Source organism: Ambystoma mexicanum, chromosome 3q (genome assembly GCF_040938575.1).
Source record: "Ambystoma mexicanum isolate Mex_15411 chromosome 3q, UKY_AmexF1_1, whole genome shotgun sequence".
Taxonomy (NCBI): domain Eukaryota; kingdom Metazoa; phylum Chordata; class Amphibia; order Caudata; family Ambystomatidae; genus Ambystoma; species Ambystoma mexicanum.
The window spans coordinates 920,865,144-920,888,449 of NC_090926.1; the positions used below are offsets into that span (position 1 = coordinate 920,865,144).

The 23,306-nt window shown below is 45.0% G+C and overlaps 1 protein-coding gene across 1 annotated transcript in view; it reads right to left on the minus strand.

The window, feature by feature from the left end:
* LOC138448026 (cilia- and flagella-associated protein 337-like) overlaps positions 1-23,306 on the minus strand; it is a 621,048-nt gene that overhangs the window by 28,804 nt on the left and 568,938 nt on the right. Inside the window, exon 16 of the mRNA XM_069604562.1 lies at positions 9,417-9,634. Within this exon, the coding sequence (XP_069460663.1) occupies positions 9,417-9,634 (218 nt within the window). The remainder of the gene's footprint in view (positions 1-9,416; positions 9,635-23,306) is intronic.

Genomic DNA, 23,306 nt, shown 5'->3' on the forward strand with positions numbered 1-23,306 from the left:
GTGTTTGGCTGGTTGTCTTGCACTGCGTGCTATCACTTTGGATTGACTAGTCTTGTGGGGCACCAGTACTACTTCATGGGTGCATGTTTCACAGGGTGTGGTTCTGGTTATAGGTCTGGGCATGGTGTGTTGTCTCTATGGATTGGTAGGGCCAAAGGTTTCATAGTCTAAATTATGAGAGTTCCAACTGTGTGGGTCTTTCTTGGGTGCTTGGGAGTGGGTGGCATGTCGATCTGTGTGTGGCCTGTGACAGGTGTTAATGGTTGTGCTGGTGTGTGTCTCATTGCACTTTAACCATGTGTACTGAGTGACACTGCACATCCCTTGCAATGTTTGTGGGGTAATGGTTCATCAGCACATTTGGCATCTCTTCCTTAGGGTTCCCCAATTCTGGTGTGCAGCCCCAGTTACGAGCCACAACCACGGAACCATGATGCACGTTTTTTGGATGCTATGTTGTGTACCAGCACATCATGTTTTGCAGTGTTGGTGTTTTCACATGCTTGTCCCAGGCATGCTGCACCATGGTGTTTGCAGCTTCAAGTTGACCACAGCTGGGTGCATGGTACTGCTGCATTGAATTGAATGCACAATTGTACCAATTGTATGCTGTCAAAATGAAGTCTGCATTGACCTTGCACTTTTACTTTGCATCCTACGTTTAGCATGTATTTGTCCTTGCTTGCAGTATCACATTGCTTTGTCTTGTCTGCTTATGTCTTCCCTGGCAGTTGCCTCGGTGTCCCACTTTCCAGTCTAGGTGCGAGATCACATGTGACGTCCTTTGATGTCTTACTCCACACTCACAACATACAATGGGCCTCATTACACAGTAAACGCTTACCGCCTTACTACGAGGTCCCTTTGCCGGACTCGACCTCAACGGCTGGTTTTACCAGCCGTTAAAGAATGGGTCCGCAAAGGGACATTGGTGCTAATTACGGTACCGCAATTTGCGGTACCATAATTACCTCCTTCCCCATTCCCATTGAGCCGTATGGGGGCAAAAATGGGAATGGGGAAGTGCCTTGGTGAATGGGGAATTACCAGCCCCGCTCACCTTGGAGTAGGCCGGTAATTCCGCCATCCACCAAGGCGGACACGGTAAAATACCGGCGGCAACCATGGCGCTAATAGCGCCATGGTTACTGCATACCATGTAATGAGGCCCAATGACTCTTAGTAGTAGGTCAACAAAGTCATTGACCCTAAATTGTTTATTTAACAAGTCAATTTCTTATTTACATTCTGACACAAAAGGCAGACATATTATAAAATTAGAACATTTGTAGTACCATTATGTACCATCCAATTTAATCTGAAGGACGGAATACAAATGGATGTACAGGATCCTGTCCCAAAACTTGAGTCACTGCTCATGTCTTGTTGTGGAAGCGTTTCCCTGCCTAATGCGTCTCCAGTAGGCAGGAAAACGCTTCTGCGGTCCGAGGATCCGACATAGCAGCCAGGCACTCTGTCGGCAGCAGCAGCATACAATAATCTGAGATACACCCAAGAATATAACGCTGGGCTTATGCAGAACTTTACCACACCCTCCAGCGGGTTACACAACAAGACATGAGCAGTGACTCAAGTTTTGGGACAGGATCCTGTACATGCATTTGCATTTCACCTATAGAGCTTTACTAAGGAAATACCTCCCACTAGTTGAAAGAGGGACATTTTGCAAATACTTACCTCAGGAGTAATACATTGATGATAGATACCACACAGACATGGATAACACTTCATCCCACACGTCCTGAAGAAGGCCATCTCCACTAGAAGTTTCAAGAAATACTTTTATATGGCGAAACATTATAGTGTCGACATCCTTTATGTTTTAATGTACAGTGTTCAATGTCACACAGTTGTTTATTTTTTGTACTCCAGAAAGACATCACTCTCTGGATAACACATGTTTCTATGCTAATGGTCTGTCACAAATTATAAGAAATGTGCATTATATGAGTTAAGTCCTTCAGATTAAATTGGATGGTACATAAGGGTACTACCATTTTTCTAATTTTACAATATGTCCGCCTTTTGGATCAATGATAGTTCTGCATCCACGTATCATGGGCTTGTTCCACCAGACTTTCAAATTCAAACAATTAATCTTATGTCAAAGAGAGGAGGAGGCACTGCAACTACTCATGGATCCAGTCTGAGGGTTTCCACTTGGATTCTTTAAGCTTTAAACTGTGATGACAGTTCTCGGGTTGGTCATGTAATTGTATGGCTCTCGCCACCATCTTCCTTTAAATTCATTTTACCCTGTAGACCTCCTGGCCCTGAAAGGACGTTTCTCACTAATCTTGACCTATATCTCTCAAATATTGGAATGCGATATCAGCAGATGGCGTTCGTAGGAGACCTTAATATATGGTTGGACGATCCCTCTTCACCAGACTCAGCTGGCCTCTGGGACATTTTGAACAGCCATGACTAGAGTCCTTTGGAGGTGTCCCCTACCCATACTCATGGCTACTGCCCAGACTCCATCCTTATCCGGGGCTCTGGAATCACTCTGTCCAATATCCTTCCCGTTTCACGGATGAACCACTTTGTGAATTTGTTCTCGCTAGCATTTAGCAAACCTCTTAACCCCAGTCATAGGAAAATAATACATACTTTCCAGAGCAGAAAAGATTGAGGCTATTCCTAATACCCTACTGGTAAATGTCTTAGCCTCTATCAATACCTTTCATGATTGTGAGGAATATGTTAGACAAGCGTATAGGCTTTTCAACTCCATTTGTTTGCAATTGGTTCCTTCATTTCAGAAGAAAACCAAAAAACTATTCAACCTGCGGTATTCTCATATATCAATAAAACTGATAAAATTCAGGATAAGAATGAACACATCTTGAATAGTCTGAAGTCATTCCGAACACTGCAACCTCTCCCCTCCTCACTGCACTCCTTGTCGCCTCCACAATTTTATTTCCTGCCTGTCTCCCAGGACACAATCGCTATACTTTTAAATGAATTGAAATCTACCAATGATCCACTTTTTGTCTTTCCAGCCTGTTCAACAAAGTACTTTGCGGCTGAATTACTTCCTTGTATGACAAAGTTCATAAACCTTTAATTTATAGAAGGAGTAGTTCCTGCAGAACTTAAACTTTCCATAGTATCTCCTCTGCTAAAAAAAATCTAATCTTGATCCAAGTGACTTTCAAAATGATCGCCAGGTTGCGGGTCTTGCTTGGCCAGGAAAGATAATGGAGAAAATCGTGACACAGCAGCTCGAGGATCATTCGGAGACATATTCTCTCCTTGACACTTTTCAATCCGGCTTTTGGCTGAAGCATGGTACAGAAATGGCACTGCTGGCATTATGGGACGAGCTTCTTGATTGGTCAGACAAGGGGGAACTTTCCCTCCCTGTGATGTTAGACCTCTTGGAAATGTTTGACACGGTAGATCACAGCATTCTACTCACTCGCCTAAGAACAATAGGGGGAGTTTCGGAGCAGGCTCTACAATTGTTCAACTTCTTTTTGTCAAATCATTCTCAACAAGTGAAATGTGACTCATACCTTTTAGATAGCCTCCCTTTGAGTTGTAATGTCCCTGAGGCCTCCTCACTTTCACCTCCCCTATTTAATCTGTATATGAAACCTATATTGAAAAGTTTTAGGAAATACAATTTGTTTCCACTCATATGCAGATGATACCCAGACATTTCTGAAAGTTGGCAACAGTGAGGACTCATTCCAGAGAGTTGACCATTGTTTGAAGCAAGTTAATCTTTGGATGCATCATAACTGGTTACAGCTCAATGTAAATAAAAGAGAAGTGTTCTGTTTGGACCCAAACATCCACTCACAGGGGCCTTGAAACTACTGCCTCCTCTTAATTTTCTGGGTTTGAATTTCACCTATACACCCAAAATAAAAAATGTGTGGTGCAATTGGCCAGCAAACCTCAGGGTTGAAAATCAGGTTGGCACCAAGGTGCAGTTTGTCTTTTATTCATTGCGTCTTTTGCGTCCGGCACTCCTCTATACACCACAAAAAATCCTGTTATGATTCTGGGTGTCCTGATAAACTCCAGCTTGGATTATGGCAATAGTCTGCTTGCGGGTAGTCCAGAGAATAAACTAACCAGACTCCATAGAGCACAAAATGCTGCCATTACTGCCCTCTGCAACTCCTTACATTGGCTCCCGGTGAAGAAAAGAATAATCTTTAAGATTGTATGCCTAGTTTTCAAATTCCTTAACAATCTTGCACCCTATTATTTGGCCGACAAACTGACTCGATATCTTCCATCTCAATCCCTTTGGTCGTCAGACAAGTTGCTTGTGGTGGTTTCTCCAGCTCGTTGTTCTTCCAAGGGAGATCAGTCTTTGGCACTGGACTCTCGAACTCCCTCCCATGGTATTTATCTCACATAACAGACCTTATAATGTTCGGAACAGCCCTTAAAACGTGCCTATTCGAATAATATCTCTCTGTCTGTGTTGTAGGGCAAAGTCAAAGCTCCGCTGGTGAATTTAATCTGGAATGGAAAGAGTGTTTATGTTGTCATCTGAGCTTGGATGCAGTTTATTCTGCCAGGTTATTTCAGTGCCTCATAAATCCTTCAAAATTCAATTCAAAATTCAAACCCTCCTTTTTTTGCCTTTTTCTTAACAGACATTGGGCCTCATTATAAGTATAGCGGTAAGGTAACAATGGTGCCAGTAGCGTTAGCGGCACCGTTGCTACCGTACCACAATAATACGAGCTGTGCTCGGGGGTGCCTGGCGGGCAGAGCGGCACCCGCGAGCACAACAAGTCTGATGCATCGACACCGTTGTAAACGGTGGTGGTGCATCCAACGTCCCCATTCCCATTGAGCCCTCGGGGCTCAATTAGGAATGGGGATGTACTAGTTCCGGCACCCGCGAAAGGGCATTACCGTGTCCGTTGGGCCGGAATACCCCGATAATTGCTCATTCGCGGGTGCCGGACCCGGTTGCGAGTTCGGAGGTAGCAAGGCTATCTCCAACCTCGTAATGAGGCCCATTTTCCTGGTCACTGCCATTATACAAGTTGAGTTACTGAACACCCTTGCTAAACTACCCAGGATGCTATTCTACAACAGCTTGCATTTTCTGTGTGTTTTTACAGGAGTGGATTTTTGATTGGGTGTTTAGTTAGTTGTTAGCATTTTGATTTTTTAGTTAGAAGTCTATTTTTGTATAGAACCTCGATCGGACATTCTTTTATTTTGTAGTTGGCCATTGCTATTTGGGTTGCTACTATTATCACCTCACACCACTCCTAAAGATATAGCCTGCCCTTATACTGCTCTCCCTCACAAAACAAATGAGGTATACCTTTGGCCTGTGTCTGTTACACCTTTATGACTGGGATCACAGCTGGTTCGGAAGTCGTGTGGGGCTTAGTAGGAGATTTAACCACCACTCACCCCCTATACTCCTGTAGAGCAGTAGTCTTTTTTATCACACTAGGTTTGGGTGATATACACCCAAAAACAAATACAGGGTTTCACCAACGATAGCTTGCTCTCCATGGTATTAGGGACTGTTTTTGGATTTCATGGTGCATTATACTGGAGCTTTGTAAAAAAAAAGCTTACTGGAAATGTCACACTGGAAGGTTAATGGGAATGTCACACTGGAAGCTTCCTGCGAATTTCAAACTGTAAGATTACGAAGAATATCAAGCTTGTTGGGATTGTCAAACTGAGAGTTTACTGACTGTCATACTAGGAACTGCCGGCAAATATCAGGTTTACTGGATATGTACAATGGGCACGTAGCTTGAGATGTCAAACTGGGAGCTTACTGGGAATAGCAACCATATAATGTTGATTATTATTATTTGCATAATTATTATTATAATTAGTATTAATATGACTACTCTTATTATATATGTTTACCTTACTGAAAATGTCAAACTGTGACCTTACTGGGAATGTCCAACTGGTAGATCACTGACAATAACATGTTCAGTCATGTAATACCATGCCATTCAATATCATGACATGGCAACATCATGGCATCATATCAAGATATTTCATGACATTACATATCATGTCATGACATTGGGAACATACCATGGCATATATCATCACCTGTCATGACATAGGATGACCTATAGCACAACATATTTTGGCATTTCATGGCATGATATATTTTATGGTATGTCAGGCCCAGTGTATGCTGGGACTGTGTAAATTGGAGATATACATGAATTATCAGACATTTGGATTTGGCACTACTTTTATTGGCAAACCTGAATTCCTGCTAGTGCAGCAACCATATTTACACTAGTCTTAGAACTGGTACAATAAAACAATTTGCGTGAGTGTTAGGGCTGTCATTCCTATGCTGTTATGATTTGTAGGTCCGTTGTTCTTGTTCTTTGTTGTGCCCCCTCCCTTTTGTGTCCCCCCTGTGCCTCCCTCCTGTCTGCCCCCCGTGCAACTTCCCCCCCCCTGCCTGGCCTCCCCTCTCCCTGCCTTACCACCTCTTTCCTCCCGCGCCCCCTATGGTGCTCTCTGTCTCACCTATCTTTTCTAACTGCTTTTCTATTGACTATCCTATTCCTCTCACTAAGTCTGGCAGGAAGAAGCTCAAAAGGGACATCCTGGTCTCCAACCCAGGCCTTCTTATCATTGACACCGATCCCAGTGCTTCCTCCAGACAGACCCTTACTGACATACTCTTTGTCATTCCCTCTCCGGGCCTATGAACCCCCCATATGGTCTCTGTTCTCTCTCCTTTTTCTTCTTTTCCCATTAATTGTGGCACCCGGTGGGAGGCCCTTCTGGGCCCCTTCCACTCCTCAAAGACCATCATTAATGTCTACTTAAATGGCACCATCTTGGTCCAGGGTCCTCAGGCCAATCTCCTCCTCTTTGATAGACGCTTCTCACGGCTTATCAACTTCCTTTCCTCTCCTGCTAGCCATTCTTACACCTCTCTGGCTACTCTGCCACCTCCTTCCTCTGCCACCTCTTCCGCACCCCCTGCTGCTTCTCTGGCCACCCTGTTACCGCCCTCCTCTACCACCCATCTGGCACTCTCTTCTCCCTCTCTGAATACCCCGCCTTCTCTTCCTTCCTCCTCTGCCCATCCTTGGTCACCTCCAACACTTCCGCAGGGTGCACCTCTTGCCTGTACCTCTCTCTGGAAGACCTTCAAATGCTGCAACCTGCTCCACATCGCTACTCTCAACTCTCGTTCTACTGTCAAACACTCCTCTGACATCTGTCGTCTCCTGGAAGAGTTTGATTTGGATGTACTCGGTCTTACAGAGACTTAGTTCACGGCCAGCTCTGTCACCAGTTTTGACACTCTCCTTCCTGATGGCTACAAGATCCTCTCCGAACTCAGAACCAAACATACTGCTGGGGATGTAGCCATGATTTTCCCAGAGTGGATCCCTGCTTCTATCATTCCAGTGCAGCACTACTCCTCCTTTGAATGCCGGGTCTGCAGGCTCTCTATATCTCCTGGCCTCTCACGCACTGTGGCCACTATCTACAGGCCGCCTTGAGTCTTTCTGAATGAGAAATCGTGGAGCTATTATTGGCTCAGAAGATGGATTCTGATAAATCCCTGTTAATCGCGGCACCTAAGAGGCGAAATGTCAGCGCCAAGTGTTACAGAATTCAGCTGGGAGGGCTGTGGCTAATGCCCACAGAAGAGTCCAGGTACTCTCAGTGTGGGGTTGACTTCACTGGCTGCCTGTTGCAGGCAGGGCCACTACAAAAGGGTAAGTGTTAATGTTCCAGTATATTTTAAAATGAGATTGCCAGTTTGTGCTGTGGCCCTTAAGACGAGCACTTACAGAAAACTCTTGTGAGTAAATCCTATGAAAAAAGTGTGGAAGCACAGCAGAGACCATCTCCTTCATATGCAAAGTGTCTTGCTGCTCATAGAGGCATTGGCTCTCATCACCTAGCATTCAAGAATCTTATACTGGGCCTCATTACGACCCTGGCGTTAAGGGTTTAACGGCGCTGTAAAAGGTGTCAGCGCCGTTAAACCCTTAACGCCTGATTACGAGGTCCCTTTGCGGGACCCGACCTTAACGGCTGGTTTTTCCAGCCGTTAAAGTAGGGACCCGCAAAGGGACTTTGGTGCTAATAACGGTACCACAATTTGCGGTACCATTATTAGCGCCTTCCCCATTCCCATTGAGCCCAATGGGGCAAAAATGGTAATGGGGAAGGGCCATGGCGGCATGGGGAATTACCGCCCCACCAACCTCGGAATGGTGCTAATAGCACCATGGTCCTCCGCCTGGGTCGTAATGAGGACTCTCCTCTTTAAACTTTCTAGTATTCCGTTGTTTCCAAAAGCGCTCGGATATTCAATTAAGGTTTTAGCGCTATATGAATATTTACATGATGGTGATAATGAGCGTGGCCTTTACCCCACCCTAAATACATTTACTATAACGGTTTTTAAGATAAAAGATTTGATATATGGGCATTCAATATAAAGGATTTGATATAAACACTGTGTCCCTCATTACACGGAAGGCGAAGGACCAAGGTGCTTTTAGCACCTTGGTCCATGCCGGTAAAATACCGGCACCGCCTTGGTGGAAAGGGGAATTACCGCCCCATTCCAAGGTTGGCGGGGCTGTAATTCCCCCTTCCACCACTGACCTTCCCCATTCCCATTTTTGCCCCATAGGGCATAATGGGAATGGGGAAGTTGCTAATTACGGCACCGCAATTTTGCGGTGCCGTAATTAGCACCAAGGTCCCTTAGCGGGTTGGTTTTTAACGCCTGCAAAAAGCAGGCGTTAAAGCACCAACCCGCTAAGCGACCTCATAATAAGGCGGTAATGGTTAACGGTCACCGTTACCATTAACGGTGACCGTTAACCATTACCGCCTTCCGTGTAATGAGGCCCTGTATCCTGAGCGTGAGGTGCCTAGGGCACGTTGATAGTGTGAGCAACGTTGGGTACATCCTACAAATAAATGTATGGTGGGTCTGATGGACTGACTGTGTGAGTAAGCTCAGTCTACCATGGAAAACTTGGAACTCACTCAGGTGGAGTGGGCTTCCTTTCTCCATCACTAAACCCCAACACCTCGTGACGAGTCAATTTACAGTGTGAGCTACAGGCAAAGTATGCTTTCTACACCTATGCTCTGTGGCGTGGCTACACCATTAGCACCATACACAAGAAAATACACAATGAGCACATTATAGCATAACAAAATGATTTGTACGATTGGTTCAGAATGTAATATTATAAGTCTTAAGGGAGCGGTGAACACTCTTCTTCTGCTTATGGGTGATATATATAGAATGAAACTAGCGAGACAGCAACAGAGTGAACAAGAGGGAGATTGCACACAGAGAAGATGAGGAGAGATCACAGTAAATAAATCCTAGCGGCCCGGTCTTCACTGAGGAGCATCAGACTCACGTGTGGTCCAGGAAGGTGGCAGGGCTCTTTAGGTTCCAGTTCTTCTCCTGGCCAAAGGTTCCCACACATTTCCCTTCAGCAGTCCACAGCCGGGCGGTTCTGTCCGAAGAGCCACTGAGGATGAAGGGGTCAGAGCCAAAATGGAACAGTTGGGTGGTAACCACTGTGCTCTCATGAGCCTTCCAACCACAGAGCAGCGGGGGCCGACTTTCAGCTCCCTGATGGAGGACAAAGGCAAAATGGGCAAAACTCAGGCTTTGACGAGTATCAACATCATTTCCTTAGAAACAATCATGCCCTTACATCAGGAACAGTATGATCAATGCATCAAATAATGAAGCATGTTCCAAACACAAATGAAACCCTCTAAAAGAGGAAGACACCATGATCTCCTCTCCATCACAGCAATCATCGCAGATTCTATTGGCGTGTGGTACCTGTATACAATATCCCCAAACCCTACACATCACACACCTAGTTTTTGGTGATTACAGTGTTTTCTATTTGTGGTGGTTGCATGTCCTCTTTCCCTTTCCCTTCATGGGAATGGAAAGGGTTGCCCTAACTGCAACACTGTCCACGGGTAGCACAGGGGCCTGAGAAAGTGCAGGCCAAGCTGGGAACTGTGTTACAAGGCAGACAGAGGTCTACTTAGACTCCTGCCTGCAGTGCAGTGCCCTTCAGGGAAGAGCTCATGCACGCCCGCCATGAGTGCTTCTTTTAAAGTGATGAAGCCACGCTTTCTGGGTTGGGCTTAAGTGGTAAAGCACACAGTGGTAAAGCTCACAGCCATTATCACCCAAGCCCATTCCAGAAAGCAGTGCTTAATGTGAATAGCAACCGGCATGTTGGGTGTGATGCTAAAAGCATCCATTGTATAAAAAAAGCAAATGTACCCTTTGATGAATGGGCATGCGCAGTGTGGCACCCATTCATCAAATGGAAGGAAAGACCAACGATGGCCACCAGGGCCAAGTGAGAGGAGCTTGTGAGCGAGTCCCTTCCTGCTTTCTATGTTGGTCAACACAGAAGATGGAGGACAAGGTGGCCACGAGGATTGGACCAGGGCAGGCTGTAAGTAGAGGGAGTAGGGACTGGAGAGGGGAGAGGAAGGAGCAGCCTGGCAGGCTAGCAGAAGTAGGTGGCGGGGGGTGATAACACACTAGAGCCTTGCATGCAGGGGAGTAGCATTCAGCTGTCCTAGAATGCATGCTTATACTGGCAGTTCCAGGCAGGCATTCCAGACACTGATTGGCTGATTCCCCACTCAGGGTGCTAATCTGCCTAATATGTCCACCCTATGTGGATGCAGGATGAAAATGCTGATCCTAGTAATCAGTTTAGCCTGAGTGGGTTGATTCATAGATGTTTACCTTCTTTTGGACACAATTGAATAGAATTAACAAATATTACATAATTGTGCAATGACATACTTTTACATGGACCTATCAAAGACATGATTCATTTCGAACTAGTACTGAATTGAGCAGGCACACTCCTAGATGGATGTAAGGCTAGAATAAGCCCTATCTGTGTTCCCCTAGCTTTCTCCATATTTCCCATTTAGTACTGATGTAATGCTGGCCAGGCTGCTCAGTGAATGGATTCAATTATGTGATTCTGCTTGATGTGAAATGTGTACAGATCCCTGTTGGTACTGCAGTCCAGAGATATGCAAAGATCTCTCGTCCTGCGAATGCAAGAACCCTCATGGTCAACGCCCTTCAGTGGCCCAGGTAGGGATTATTAAACTAAGAGCTCATATACGATGTTTGACAGTATTTACGTATGGAATAATGTCACAGAATTCGGCTGCAATGACAAAGTTACTTAGGCACCACCGGAAGCAGTTTGGGCTTTCTTTTCCCTTCCGGTTGAGGACTGGGGGAAATCCCTCTGTGCATGTAGGTAGCACCTTTCTGAATTGAATGGATAAAACAGGGCATTTCCCAGTGAGAAAATGAAGATGCTAAATGATGGTGGTCACTGTAGTGGTAAGAGCCCATATGGGAATTTCACCATCTACAGCGCGCAGGGATTTCACATAACTTTCACTCATGACTCACTCACAAAAACTGAATGAGAGTATGGGACGTTTTTCCCTGTGTTAAGTGGCATATTGCATCATAATTGAGGATGAGTCCTGATTGTTAATGGTCGAATCAATGTAGAGGAGCTTGGAGTTGTGCAACCTGATTAGCTAGGAGTGCGGTGAGCCATCCTCTGGTGTTGTACTCTTAGATGCTATATATTGGATCATCATGACAATGCATGGAGTTGTGGATAGCCTGGTGTTGGTCTGCACATGGTTTGTGGTGGCTATTGCTGAGGCCAGGGGTTGATATCCACGGCCTCCATCGCAGAGCGGGGTGCAGTGTGGGGTGCTTGCCAAATGAATGGACAGCTCTTTAATTGTCAATGGGCCTCATTACGACCCTGGCGGATGGACCATGGTGCTAATAGCACCATGGTCCATGCCGGTAACTCTCCGACTCCGCCATGGCGGGATGGGGAATTACCACCCCATTCCGAGGTTGGCGGAGTGGTAATTCCCCCTTCCGCCATGGCCCTTCCCCATTCCCATTTTTGCCCCATAGGGCATAACGGGAATGGGGAAGGCGCTAAGTACGGTGCCGCAAATTGCGGCACCGTACTTAGCACCAAGGTCCCTTTGCGGCATGGTTTTTAACGCCTGCAAAAAGCAGGCGTTAAAATCACCATCCCGCAAAGGGACCTTGTAATCAGGCGTTAAGGGTCGGTGCCGTTTACGGTGCCGTAAAACCCTTAACGCCTGACTCGTAATGAGGCCCAATGTACCTATATTAAATTGACCAGTCTCTGGCTAGGATGTTAAGTCGAAAATGTGAGTCCATTCTAACCTGTCTACCAGTATTTCGGACATTGTTTTGCTTGCAGGTGCTTGCATTGGGAATTTCCTAACCTACAGTGGCATTTGATTTCCGGAAATGGTGTACACCTGTTAGCCACACTACATACCTTCTGGATCACTAGACCACACCTGTGGTGCATTGACTTCCAGGATGCGTTATGCATATGGTCTTGTCAAGAAGTACCAAAAGGCTCCTGTAGAAGGTCCTTACTTGTGCGTAGAGTTGGGTGTCTCTTTACAGTGCCCTGAGAGAGAGATTTTCCTGAACTGACTGTTCCCAGAGGTATGGTCTTTTTATAGTGGACACCTGCTGCCTGGACAATACCCTACCTTAACTCAAACTTCTCATGTCGTAATGAGACCCTTTGCACATTACTTTATATACTCTGTACACAAATCTTTCTATTGAGATCTGATCTGATTCTGAGGATCAACATGATTTAGTGTAAACATTATGACAAGTAGGAGAAATGGTTCCCCTTTAAGATGACCGTTTGTTTCTTTGACACGGGCTAAGCACTTTTTGGAGGTCCGGCTCCGGTCACGTGATATTGTTATGTTATAATACGAAACACAAGACACACACCGGCTGTTGCCAGCTGGTAGCCCTATGCTGCACTCCTAACGGGGCCTAGTCCCCAAAGCTGTTTCAACCTCATAGGTCCAATCAAACTCCCAGCAGGAAGTGTTTAACCTACAAAGGTTGGTTCTGTAAATTTGTTTCAAAGTAATTCGTTTCTCATTACTTGACTGGTATTCAATTAGTAAACAATGTATATAAAGCTCTGTCAGTCTGCCTGTCTACAGTCAGGAACCACAAGGCTGAGAGAAGACAGGTGTGAGACAGATCACACATTTTTTATATTGACAAAAATCAATTTACACCACACTGTTATATTACAGTGTGGGATACCGATTCAACAAAATTATATATTCATACAATTCCAAAACAAAGACAGTAATACAATTGAGCTGAAACAGCGCTCAAAAAAATGTAAAGTATAGAGAAGCATATACATAACACAACTCATAAATGTAAGCATGGTAAAAGGGATTCATGTGTAGCTAAAAAACCACATTTGTGTGCTTATACTTCTGGGCAGTATCATTCACTCTGCTCAGAACTTCCTAAAGACAACGCGTTTCGGATTACTCAAAATCCATCTTCAGGGCAAGGCGTGGTTTAGTTTCAACAGTGTTCAATTTTGATTCCTTGATTTCTGGGTAAGTAGAGAATACTGGCTAATACCCGGTAGGAAAACCAGCTAATCTCCGCGGTAATGTAATGGTATCGGGCTGTGATTCCCAGTGTAGGCGGCTGAAAAGACCACGTCCGACAGAGGAATCGAGCAGCCCGTCGCCAGATAGTACACCTCGCAGGAATACATCCCGGATGTTGCTGAGTTACGCGCAGCTACATTTCAACTATTATTCATCGACCGTAAGAAGTGCAGGTGAGAAAGGGGGTCTAATATGGGTTCTGTATTCCATACAGGAGGGTTTCCCTAGCATAAAGGAGGTATTTACTACTCACAGGTATCCCATGCTTTATATTTGAAGATCACGGAACGTTTTCTTCACATAATTGTTGTAAGAATAGGCACAGTGGTCTACCAAACGGATGAATAAGAATACATCTAAGGGAGGCGTGGATTCTCCAGTCTGCAGTACCTTCTACATTTGAGGTAACCCTAGCATACGTTCATATTCATCTTTTATTTCAGTACGCTTGACAGAAAGATGTTGCACCTCGCGATATTTGTGACAATTGAGCCACGGAAGTGCCTGTAACGATTGCTTTCCATTACAAAAAGATTGGTTGTAGGTATGTTAAACACAGTCCCCTTGTCTATCATTTAAGAAGCTCTGGTGGGGCTCTTGATGTATTTTTTTTAAGACTGGAACCTGGGTGTTTGTATACAAATCTCTGGTCACTAGAATGCCGAGGTCCCATTTGGTGACTGTGGAATAAATCATCGATGTTAATGGTAGCACGGCTCTATACCTTTGCTTTGAATTCTTCAACAGCACAGCAAGGGTCGTGACCCCATGGATGAGTCACATAGTGGTACATTAGTCTGTGAACTCTTGGCCATGTTCATTTGCTTACTCAGAACGGGTGTGGTGGTGACGGTTATATTGAATCTATTATGAATTTGACATTATATATGAAATTGATTTTTTCTTTCAATAGATTATCCCCGAAACGCGTTGAGCATCGACGGTATTTGTGTATTACACATTCATTTGGAATATTGGAAGATTAAAGACCAAGTTCTTGGTTTACATTTAACCACATGATGTTTTCTGTGTATTTACATTTTGAAGTGTTTTCAGACAGTAATCTGGCATTAAGGTGTGCAGAGGATGGGAGCGCTCATAGATTGTGCTGTTTCCTTATATGTTCATATTGTCCACTTAGTGTCAGGGCGCTATTCCTCCTCTGCACCCAAGTGGTTTAGAATATTTTCTATTCAGTTACTAAGAATATTTTGGTACATATTGAGTGCACTCTGGCCTCCCATTGAGTTAATAGATCAGGTTCTAACAGCACAACAATAAAAGCGAATTCACTATTCATGTACGGAAGCTAGGAGAATGCTTTTGCTGATGCTGACAAATTAATCTGATCTTTTTTATTCTTTGCATATTTAAATTTTCAATTATGTATTTATAATGTACCAGACAGTAAATAAAGAAGCAAAGGCAGGATACATTATTCACAAATGACATGTTATAAGCTAAGATGTCTGGCAATTCTCCTGTTGAATATTAATTTAGAAAACGTGTATGCTCCACTAAAGAAACATATTTTCAGGGAGATACAATAATTAATATTTAATAACAGTTCTTAAACTTATAGAACCAAGGTACATTTAAAACAGTATGTTGTGGAAACAATCCAGTTTCCCACTCCAGTAGGTGAGATAGTTCACTGAGTTCATCACTCGCCTCAGAGATATGTGTGCAGCTGACAGTCATATGATGGAACCTCAGACCTTCATCATTCTAAGGTCGATAAAATGAAAATCACTAAATTGGGTACCACGCCACCTGCTCTCACAGTGATCAGAGGAGGCAGTACTCCATTAGGCAGCATTACATTATATTTAGTTAGAATAGAGGTTCTGTGCCATATGTTAGCTTTGTGGCACAATGATTGATTGCCTGAGAGCCTACATGCACAAGCCACCTCAGCCCCCTGACATTTAGGCAAAAACCCCTTCAGGCAACAGGGGCACAAGATACAAGTCAGGATGTATGCTTGCAAAGGGCATATGATGCCAGTTCAGTGCAGGGGAATCTGTACCTTTTATACAATGATTACACAACTGGCATTAGAGGCTAGAACTGGCATTAGATGTGAGGGCATAACTGGCACAAGATGGTAGTATTTATCCTTATAAGACTTACTGGCATACATAAGCAGTGAGTGCCCCTCACCTTTGATGATTCTCCTGGGCATTTCGTTGGCATAAAATGACGGCACCCATGAAATATCACAACAGCACCCTGGTTAATGTATGGCTGAATAAAAGTTGTCTACAACAGAAACTATTTCTTATTTTAATAATCAATGCTTATTTTAGGTATTCTATAGCAAGACTGGAGGCGAGCATTATGCTTCATCTTCATTTATTTTACTCTTCAGCAGTTTCAACAAACACAATACAATAACATGTGAAAAAAGGCTCATTTAGCACTTTTCTTCTCTTAAACTACAAGTCCCAATGTCACAGTAGTTCTATGCTGCCCAGTCCCTCTATGACATACTTCCTCTTCCTGGGCTCCTCCTCTACTTTTACTGCTCTTCAGCAGATAAGTACCTTTCTTTATATCTCCGTATTTGGGGCATGTTAGAAGGGAGATAATTGATATATCATGTGTTTAGAAGTTATTAGATAAGATGTATGGAAGGGCGTAGCTCTCTTGAGCTAGGTGCAGGCATTATATGTATATATATTTGCATATGAAATATCGTAAGTAGCAGAGAGCTTACTAGGTCAGGTGGACTTAAGTATCCACGCAGCGCGTTCCACATGGAATTCGAGCGTTGACAAGCAGAGGAGCAGCATCAAAGCAAGCGAACCCTGTGCCATATTACCGGCACGTCCGGGGGCTTGCCGCACCTAAGGCCGCAGGGCCGCAGTGGAGCGGCCCTTCCCTCGCGAGGGAGGAGCTCAGTGCACACAGAGCGCTCCAGCCCCCTCCTTTGGAAGGGAGGAGCCCGAGCATGACGCAGTACAACATTTCCCGTGCCGAGCCACAGAAGACAGCCGGCAACCAGAATAACACACTGATAGCGTGCAAAAAGCATAAAAGAATGAATGAACCTGCACAGCGCGAAGCGAAATAAGCCCATTCGACATGCAGCATTGATACAGATCAGATGATCTGCCGGCCACAATTACGGAATTTGGCTGGGAGACAGAGGAAGATTTCTCTACTCGAATAGGGCCACAAACAGCCTGGCGAGGAGCTAGTAAGCCCAAACAAGAGGAGAAAAACTGGTGCTAGCCACTGTAAAAGCAGAAAAAAAGAGTGATGTAATAATAATAAACAATTATCCTCATAAGTACATTGCCTGAGAGGACAGACAGATATCTCCAGCAAGACAATTTACAAGGCATCCAGCGCAACGCAGCAATGGGCTTGCAAAGACACCTGATTCAGGTACCAGGCACATAATACCCAGACATGTCTGAATTTGAGTGGCGCGAGGAGGAGCAGCAGCTAGACCTCGCTGCCAGTTTTAAGCAAGTGCTGGGGAGCTCGTTGACGGATGCACTGGCTCAGGGGGTGAGGCCCCTACAAGAAAGGCTAGAGACTCTTGAAAGCATATTAAGTCAGCCCTGAGGAAGCACCAGAGAGGAGGATAGCATGCCCACAGGGCCCGCTAAGACAGGGCCGAAGGGGAGTAACAAGACCCAGAAGAGGAAATCCTCTTCTGACCCCCCGGGTCGAGATTACGGGGTGGAAGAGAAGATCTCAGAGGCAGTCGACACCTTCGCAAAGCTGAAGGAAGCCTTCATGCAGAGGTCGACTGTGCCAAGCCTCACGACCCCCTCCCCAGGGGAAGATAATATGGGCGGTGATGACCCAGGCTCAGAAGAGGAGCCAGTAGAAGGGGAGATGTCTTCCCACGAGGAAATAGAGAGGACAGAAGAAGAGGAGGTGAGACCAAACGGGGCCAAGAGAGCCCACAAGGAGAAGCATTTGGTCGAGGAGCCTGAAGAGATGGCAGACATGTTCGACCCTGACAGCATCAGGAACCCTAGATCATCAGACTGGCAACCCTCCGCCAGTGTGACGCAGTACATGGGCATCAGACTGATGAAGGCTTTAGACAAAGAAGTAAGGCGGCATTTCTTCGTAGAGAAGGAGAGGTTGCCCCTGAAGATAGACCTCAGTGACCTAGCATCCTACGAAGCCGGCGAAGCGGCCCAAGGTTTGCTTTTCAGGGAAACATTCGGCAAGGAGATGGGCCGATTTGTCGGCACTTACGCTTTGCTAGAGAAAGCGCAAACATCAATCAAGAAGATTTTCCCGAATAGAGTTTTTGCCGGGACCGGCCGCTATCGGGCTCGGGCAGCCGGTCGCTTCCAAGGAGGAAGAAGACCCCAGAATCCTAGAGCGCAATACTGGGAGAATAATAAGCAGCAGGACTCCTTCTTTCCCACCAGAGGAAGATTTCCGAGAGAGCGCAGAGGAAGAGGAGCCGGCAGAGGACAGAACTTTACACCAGGTGAGAGCAGCGCAATACCCACCAGTGGGGGGCAGAATAAAGCTTTTCTGGGACAATTAGCGTGCTACAAGCCATCAGAGGTCTGCATAGAGTTTATTCAGCAGCCCATGTAGACTGGCTGGCCCTCCGACAGCTGGAAGTGAAAAGAGCCATAGAGATACGCTGTGTGACCCGCAGATTTGTAAGCAACATGTTTTTGGTCCACAGAAAAGAGAAAGTGTGACCAGTAATAAACTTGAAGGAATTAAACAGCAGGATAGTGTACTGCCATTTCAAGATGGAGGGGATCCACCAGCTCAGAGACTGCCTGAGAGAAGGGGACTGGCTAACAAGGTTAGACCTGAAGGACGCGTACTTGTCAGTACCAGTCCAGCAAGAGTTCAGAACATTTTTAGCGTTTCGATGGGGCAAGAAACTATGATAATTCAGAACCATGCCATTCTGTCTAGCATCAGCGCCCTGGGCCTTCACCAAGTTAATGAGACCCGTAGCAGCGATTCGGAAAAAGGGCTAAGGATAATTATATACCTAGGCGATCTCCTCTTTTTAGCAGAGGAGCAAGAGACGTTGTCGTATCAAACAAAGTGGGTACAAGACCTGCTGACATCGATGGGCTTCCTAGTGAACATAGAGAAGTCAGATACAAAGCCAGCACAAAGGATAGACTTCCTAGGTTTCGTGCTAGACACCAAGAAGGCAACGCTAGAAATGCCAATGAGAAAGATAAGAGATATCAAGAAGGAGATCAGGGACTGCTTGAGCAGGCAGACAGTATCAATCAGAACGCTAGCGAGGATAGTGGGGATGTTGGCAGCATTGATCCAAGCCATTTCCCCAAGGCCCCTACATTATTGAGCGCTTCAGAGACTGAAGATCAAGCATCTTCAGCAAGGTTTGAAGTATCATCAGCAGATACCGTTAGATCAAGATTCCATCACAGAACTGGAGTGGTGGTTGAAGAATATGGACGCCTGGAATGGATGTGCCATTTTTGTAGATCGACCAGATCTGGTAATAGAGTCAGATGCCAGTCACAAAGGCTGGGAAGCAAGATGCGGGGCCCTAGAGACCGGAAGGAAGTGGAGAGAAGAAGAGCTTTGTTTACAGATAAACTGCTTGGAACTCCTAGCAGGTTCATTCGACATCAAGGCCTTCACCAGAGAAAGAGTAAGGATGTGTGTCCTGCTGAAAATGGACAACATATCAGCAGTCAAGTATATAAAACACCTATGGGGGACGACGTCCTGTCTACTAGCGGAATTAACAAAAGAATTCTGGCACAATTGCCTGCAGACAGGGAAGTCAGTGATGGCAGAATACCTGCCGGGGTCACAGAATGTAGTGGCCTACTGGTATTTGCGATATCCGACAGACTCCAGCGACTGGAGGCTAGACACAGAGATCTTTCAGTCTCTGAATCGTCTGTGGGGTCCAGTGCACACAGACCTGTTTGCATCATGTCTCAATGCCCAGACACCCAGTTACTTCAGCTGGCGGTTTTACCCGAGCGCAAGAGGAACAGACGCATTCCTGCAACAATGCTCAGGGGACCTGCACTATGCTTTCCCTCCTTTCTTGATGCTGAACAGGCTCTTAGCGAAATGTCGGAGGGAGAAGGCAGAGTCGGTCTTGATAGCACCATTATGGAAGGAGCATGTATGGTTTCCAACACTGATGGAGCTGTCAGTGGACATACCTTGGCTTCTCCCAGACAGAAAGAGACTCCTGATGGACCCAGCTGGGTCATCTCATCCTCTGAGAGTGAGAGGGATACTGCCAGTAGCGTGCAGGATATCAGGAGACATTGGTCGCTATCGGGCATTTCGACACAAGCTGCTGAGCTCATCGCAGAGTCATGGGCCCCATCCACTATGAAGAGCTATGACGCGGCTTGGGCAAGGTGGTCGACCTGGTGTAGAGGGAGACATTTTCATCCCATTTCAGCACCTGTAGTAGCAATATTGAATTTCCTAGCTTCCATCTTGCAGGACGGGAAAGCATTTCGGACCATTGGAGTATACAGATCAGCCATTTCAGCTGGGCATTTGCTGATTGAAGGAATCCCAGCAGGAGAACACCCAGCAGTAGCGAGACTCATAAAAGGAGCAAAATATAAGGCACCGCCGGAGGCGAAATATAGTAAAGTCTGGGACGTGACAGTAGTATTACGTCTACTAGAGAGCTGGTCAATAGACAGATACCTCTCTCTGAAGCAACTGTCCTGCAAATTAGCAATGCTATTGTGCCTAGTATCCTGTAAGAGAGTGGCAGACGTGAAAGCACTGGAAATGAACAGGAAATCCTTCAGGCCAGAGGGAGTAACATTCTCAATAGTGAGAAGAACTAAGACAGGCACTACATCAGTGCATTATCCGTATTTCCCAACTAATCCTAAGTGGTGTGTAGCGAAGTGTATTAGAGAATACGAGAATAGGACAGCAGAGCACAGAGCACCTGGGACTACGCAGTTACTAATTGCGCACAGAAAGCCCTTTCAGGCAGTAGCGACAGCCACCATAGCAAGGTGGGTAAGGGAAGTGATGCAGGCAGCAGGGATCGACCTGAGTTCATATGGAGCACACTCAGTGAGAGGGGCCATGGCATCCAGAGCATTTACAGCGGGGGTATCTCTGCGGGAGATTATGCTAGCTGCTGATTGGGCAAGTGATAGTACTTTTAAAGAGTGGTATTAAAAGACAATTAAAAGTGTGGTGACAACTGTATTGGGGAAACTTTGAACAAGCATAATGCTCGCCTCCAGTCTTGCTATAGAATAAAGATTACCCCTGCTAATAGCACAAAGACTATTCATCCTATTAAAGACTAGGAGGCGAACATTAAATTCCCAACCTGTCATGTAACGTCGAAAATGTATTTGATTATTATATGGATACGTCAGTACACGAACGCCACCCTGATATTGTTGTTTATATATTCCTTAGGAGAAGATCTGAAGAACAATTGAATGAGCCACAAGAACAAAGTGGGACCATGATAGTCGTCTCGATTACAAAGCAGCTCCCTTGAGCTCGCACCGAGTTGGAACTGTTCGCCCAGTTGGCGGGTCGTTATAAAGGAGTTCAAGAGGAAGTTCAGAGCCCTAAAAAAGAGGAGGAGCCCAGAAAGAGGAAGTGTGTCATGGAGGGACTGGGCAGCATAGAACTACAGTGACATTGGGACTTGTAGTTTAAGAGAAGAAAAGTGCTAAAGGAGCCTTTTTTCATATGTTATTGTGTTGTGTTTGTTGGAACTGCTGAAGAGTAAAATAAATGAAGATGAAGCATAATGCTCGCCTTAGTCTTTAATAGAATGAATAGTCCCTGCGCTATTAGCAGGGGTAATCTTTTTTGTACATCAATGACACCACTTCTTATGATGTTATCAAAGTCAAAGATCATGTGGCAGGCGCAAATGAGATCAAAGGTCATGAGATTTCACTTCCTGTGATGTATTCGAGTGTGCGGTGTCAATTCCGCTATCCCTAACAATTTGGTGAAATTACATTCCTGTGTGGCGTGTTTTTTCTTTGAGTGATTTCTTGTTTTTTTTGGTTTTTGTCTTCATATGTTGTGAAAGTATATTCTTTTGCAATAATCTGATGTGAAGAGATTGAGCATTTGGTTCTGAATTTCATTTAATCATTACATTAAGTTATTTATTTTTCTAATAACTGTAGTCTGTTTCAAATTCTTTCATGAAATAATATTGTGATCCATGGTTGAAATGTTTAACTTGTAGTTCATAGCAATTTCCAAGGGAACTCTCCTTCTACATATATCATATGGTGCCCAGAATTCATCTGGGTGCAATATAATAGGTTATCTCTGTCTTTTGTTAGAGTGATGATGTTTTTTGCCAGTCTAGTGTGTGCAGCAAACTTCTCCAAGACGCTTCAGCGTATTGTTTATTGCACCTTCAAGCACTGATGTGGTACCTTCAAGTCACTTCTCCTGAAAATGACACGGTATGCATTTATGTTGCAATTCTTTGATTGATATTTTACACACCACACACCAAATCTAAAGAAAAGGTTTCAGGTTGCTGGACATAAAGAAAGTTGAGAGTGGTGGAAGGGTAGGCCAACTTTTATAGACCAAGAGAAGGGCTTGACATAGGAGGTCTTGAGGACAAGATCTGAGAAGAAATAGAATTAAGGAACCATCCCATGAGAATATTGGTTCTTCAGAGAGCTTAGCAGTAGCACACATGCAGTCGGAGTCCGCCAAGGGAGATGTACAGAGACACCTTTTACCGGTATTGGAACACATGAGAGAGTCCTGCTTGTATCTACATCGTGTGTACAGGCAGACTCCTTACCTTCAAGTGGAGAGATGAATTCTCTAGGAAGAATCATGCTAGAATGTACAGAGACATAAGGATGCCAGAGGAAAGATAGGTCAAGTTGGAGCAGAAAGGGGGCCTATTTCAGGACGGGGAGGAAGAACGGCCACGAGAAGTTGATGGTTGAAATGGGGAACACGTCTTTCTCAGGGGAAGGGGACTCCGATTTATGATTTCTTTTGCAGTCATTCCCCACCTCTTTTTCCTACATCCCCCTATCCTGTACATCCCCGACCTTAATGCATACATTCATACACTGGTGGTAGGGATAGTTTCAAGGAAGGGTTATGTAAGACCTCTACTACAAGGATAACCAGTGAGGAACATGGCAAAGCGGCAGGACTCTGGACGTAGGGCGTTCCAACTCAACTCAATATCTTCATAGGGACCACTATCATAAATCTTGATGGGTTGATCATATGTGATACATGTTTAGGCAAACATTGTCTTCCAATTTCGTGTCAATTTAAACATGCATTGCCAAAGGCAACAGTATTGGCTTTTTTGTAGGCATATGGTAGTCATTTACCAGGATGGTAGTACCTAGCCATCATTTGCAACAGTTGGCAAATGGTGTTAGTACGTGGGCAAATGTTGGCAGTTCTTGCCAAATGCATATTTAATGCCAATTAATGCCACTCCAAGAGCAAAACATTTTGGTTTTTGGTTTTGTCAATGCATATTTTTACCAAGAATTAATTTCAAAGAATAGATGAAAGGACATCCATAGTGCTCTAAATCAAGTAGCTAAGACATGGTTAAGACATTTTCATTACAGCAGGTGCTGGTTTATGTCTGCAAATAAAAACAGCTCTCAGGAGACTGCCCAGGAAGCACAAGGCTAGCTTAAAGAGTTTCAAGAGGGATGAGGCGGGGTTGGTGCGGAGAGGGACTGGTGGGAATGGCCATCGGG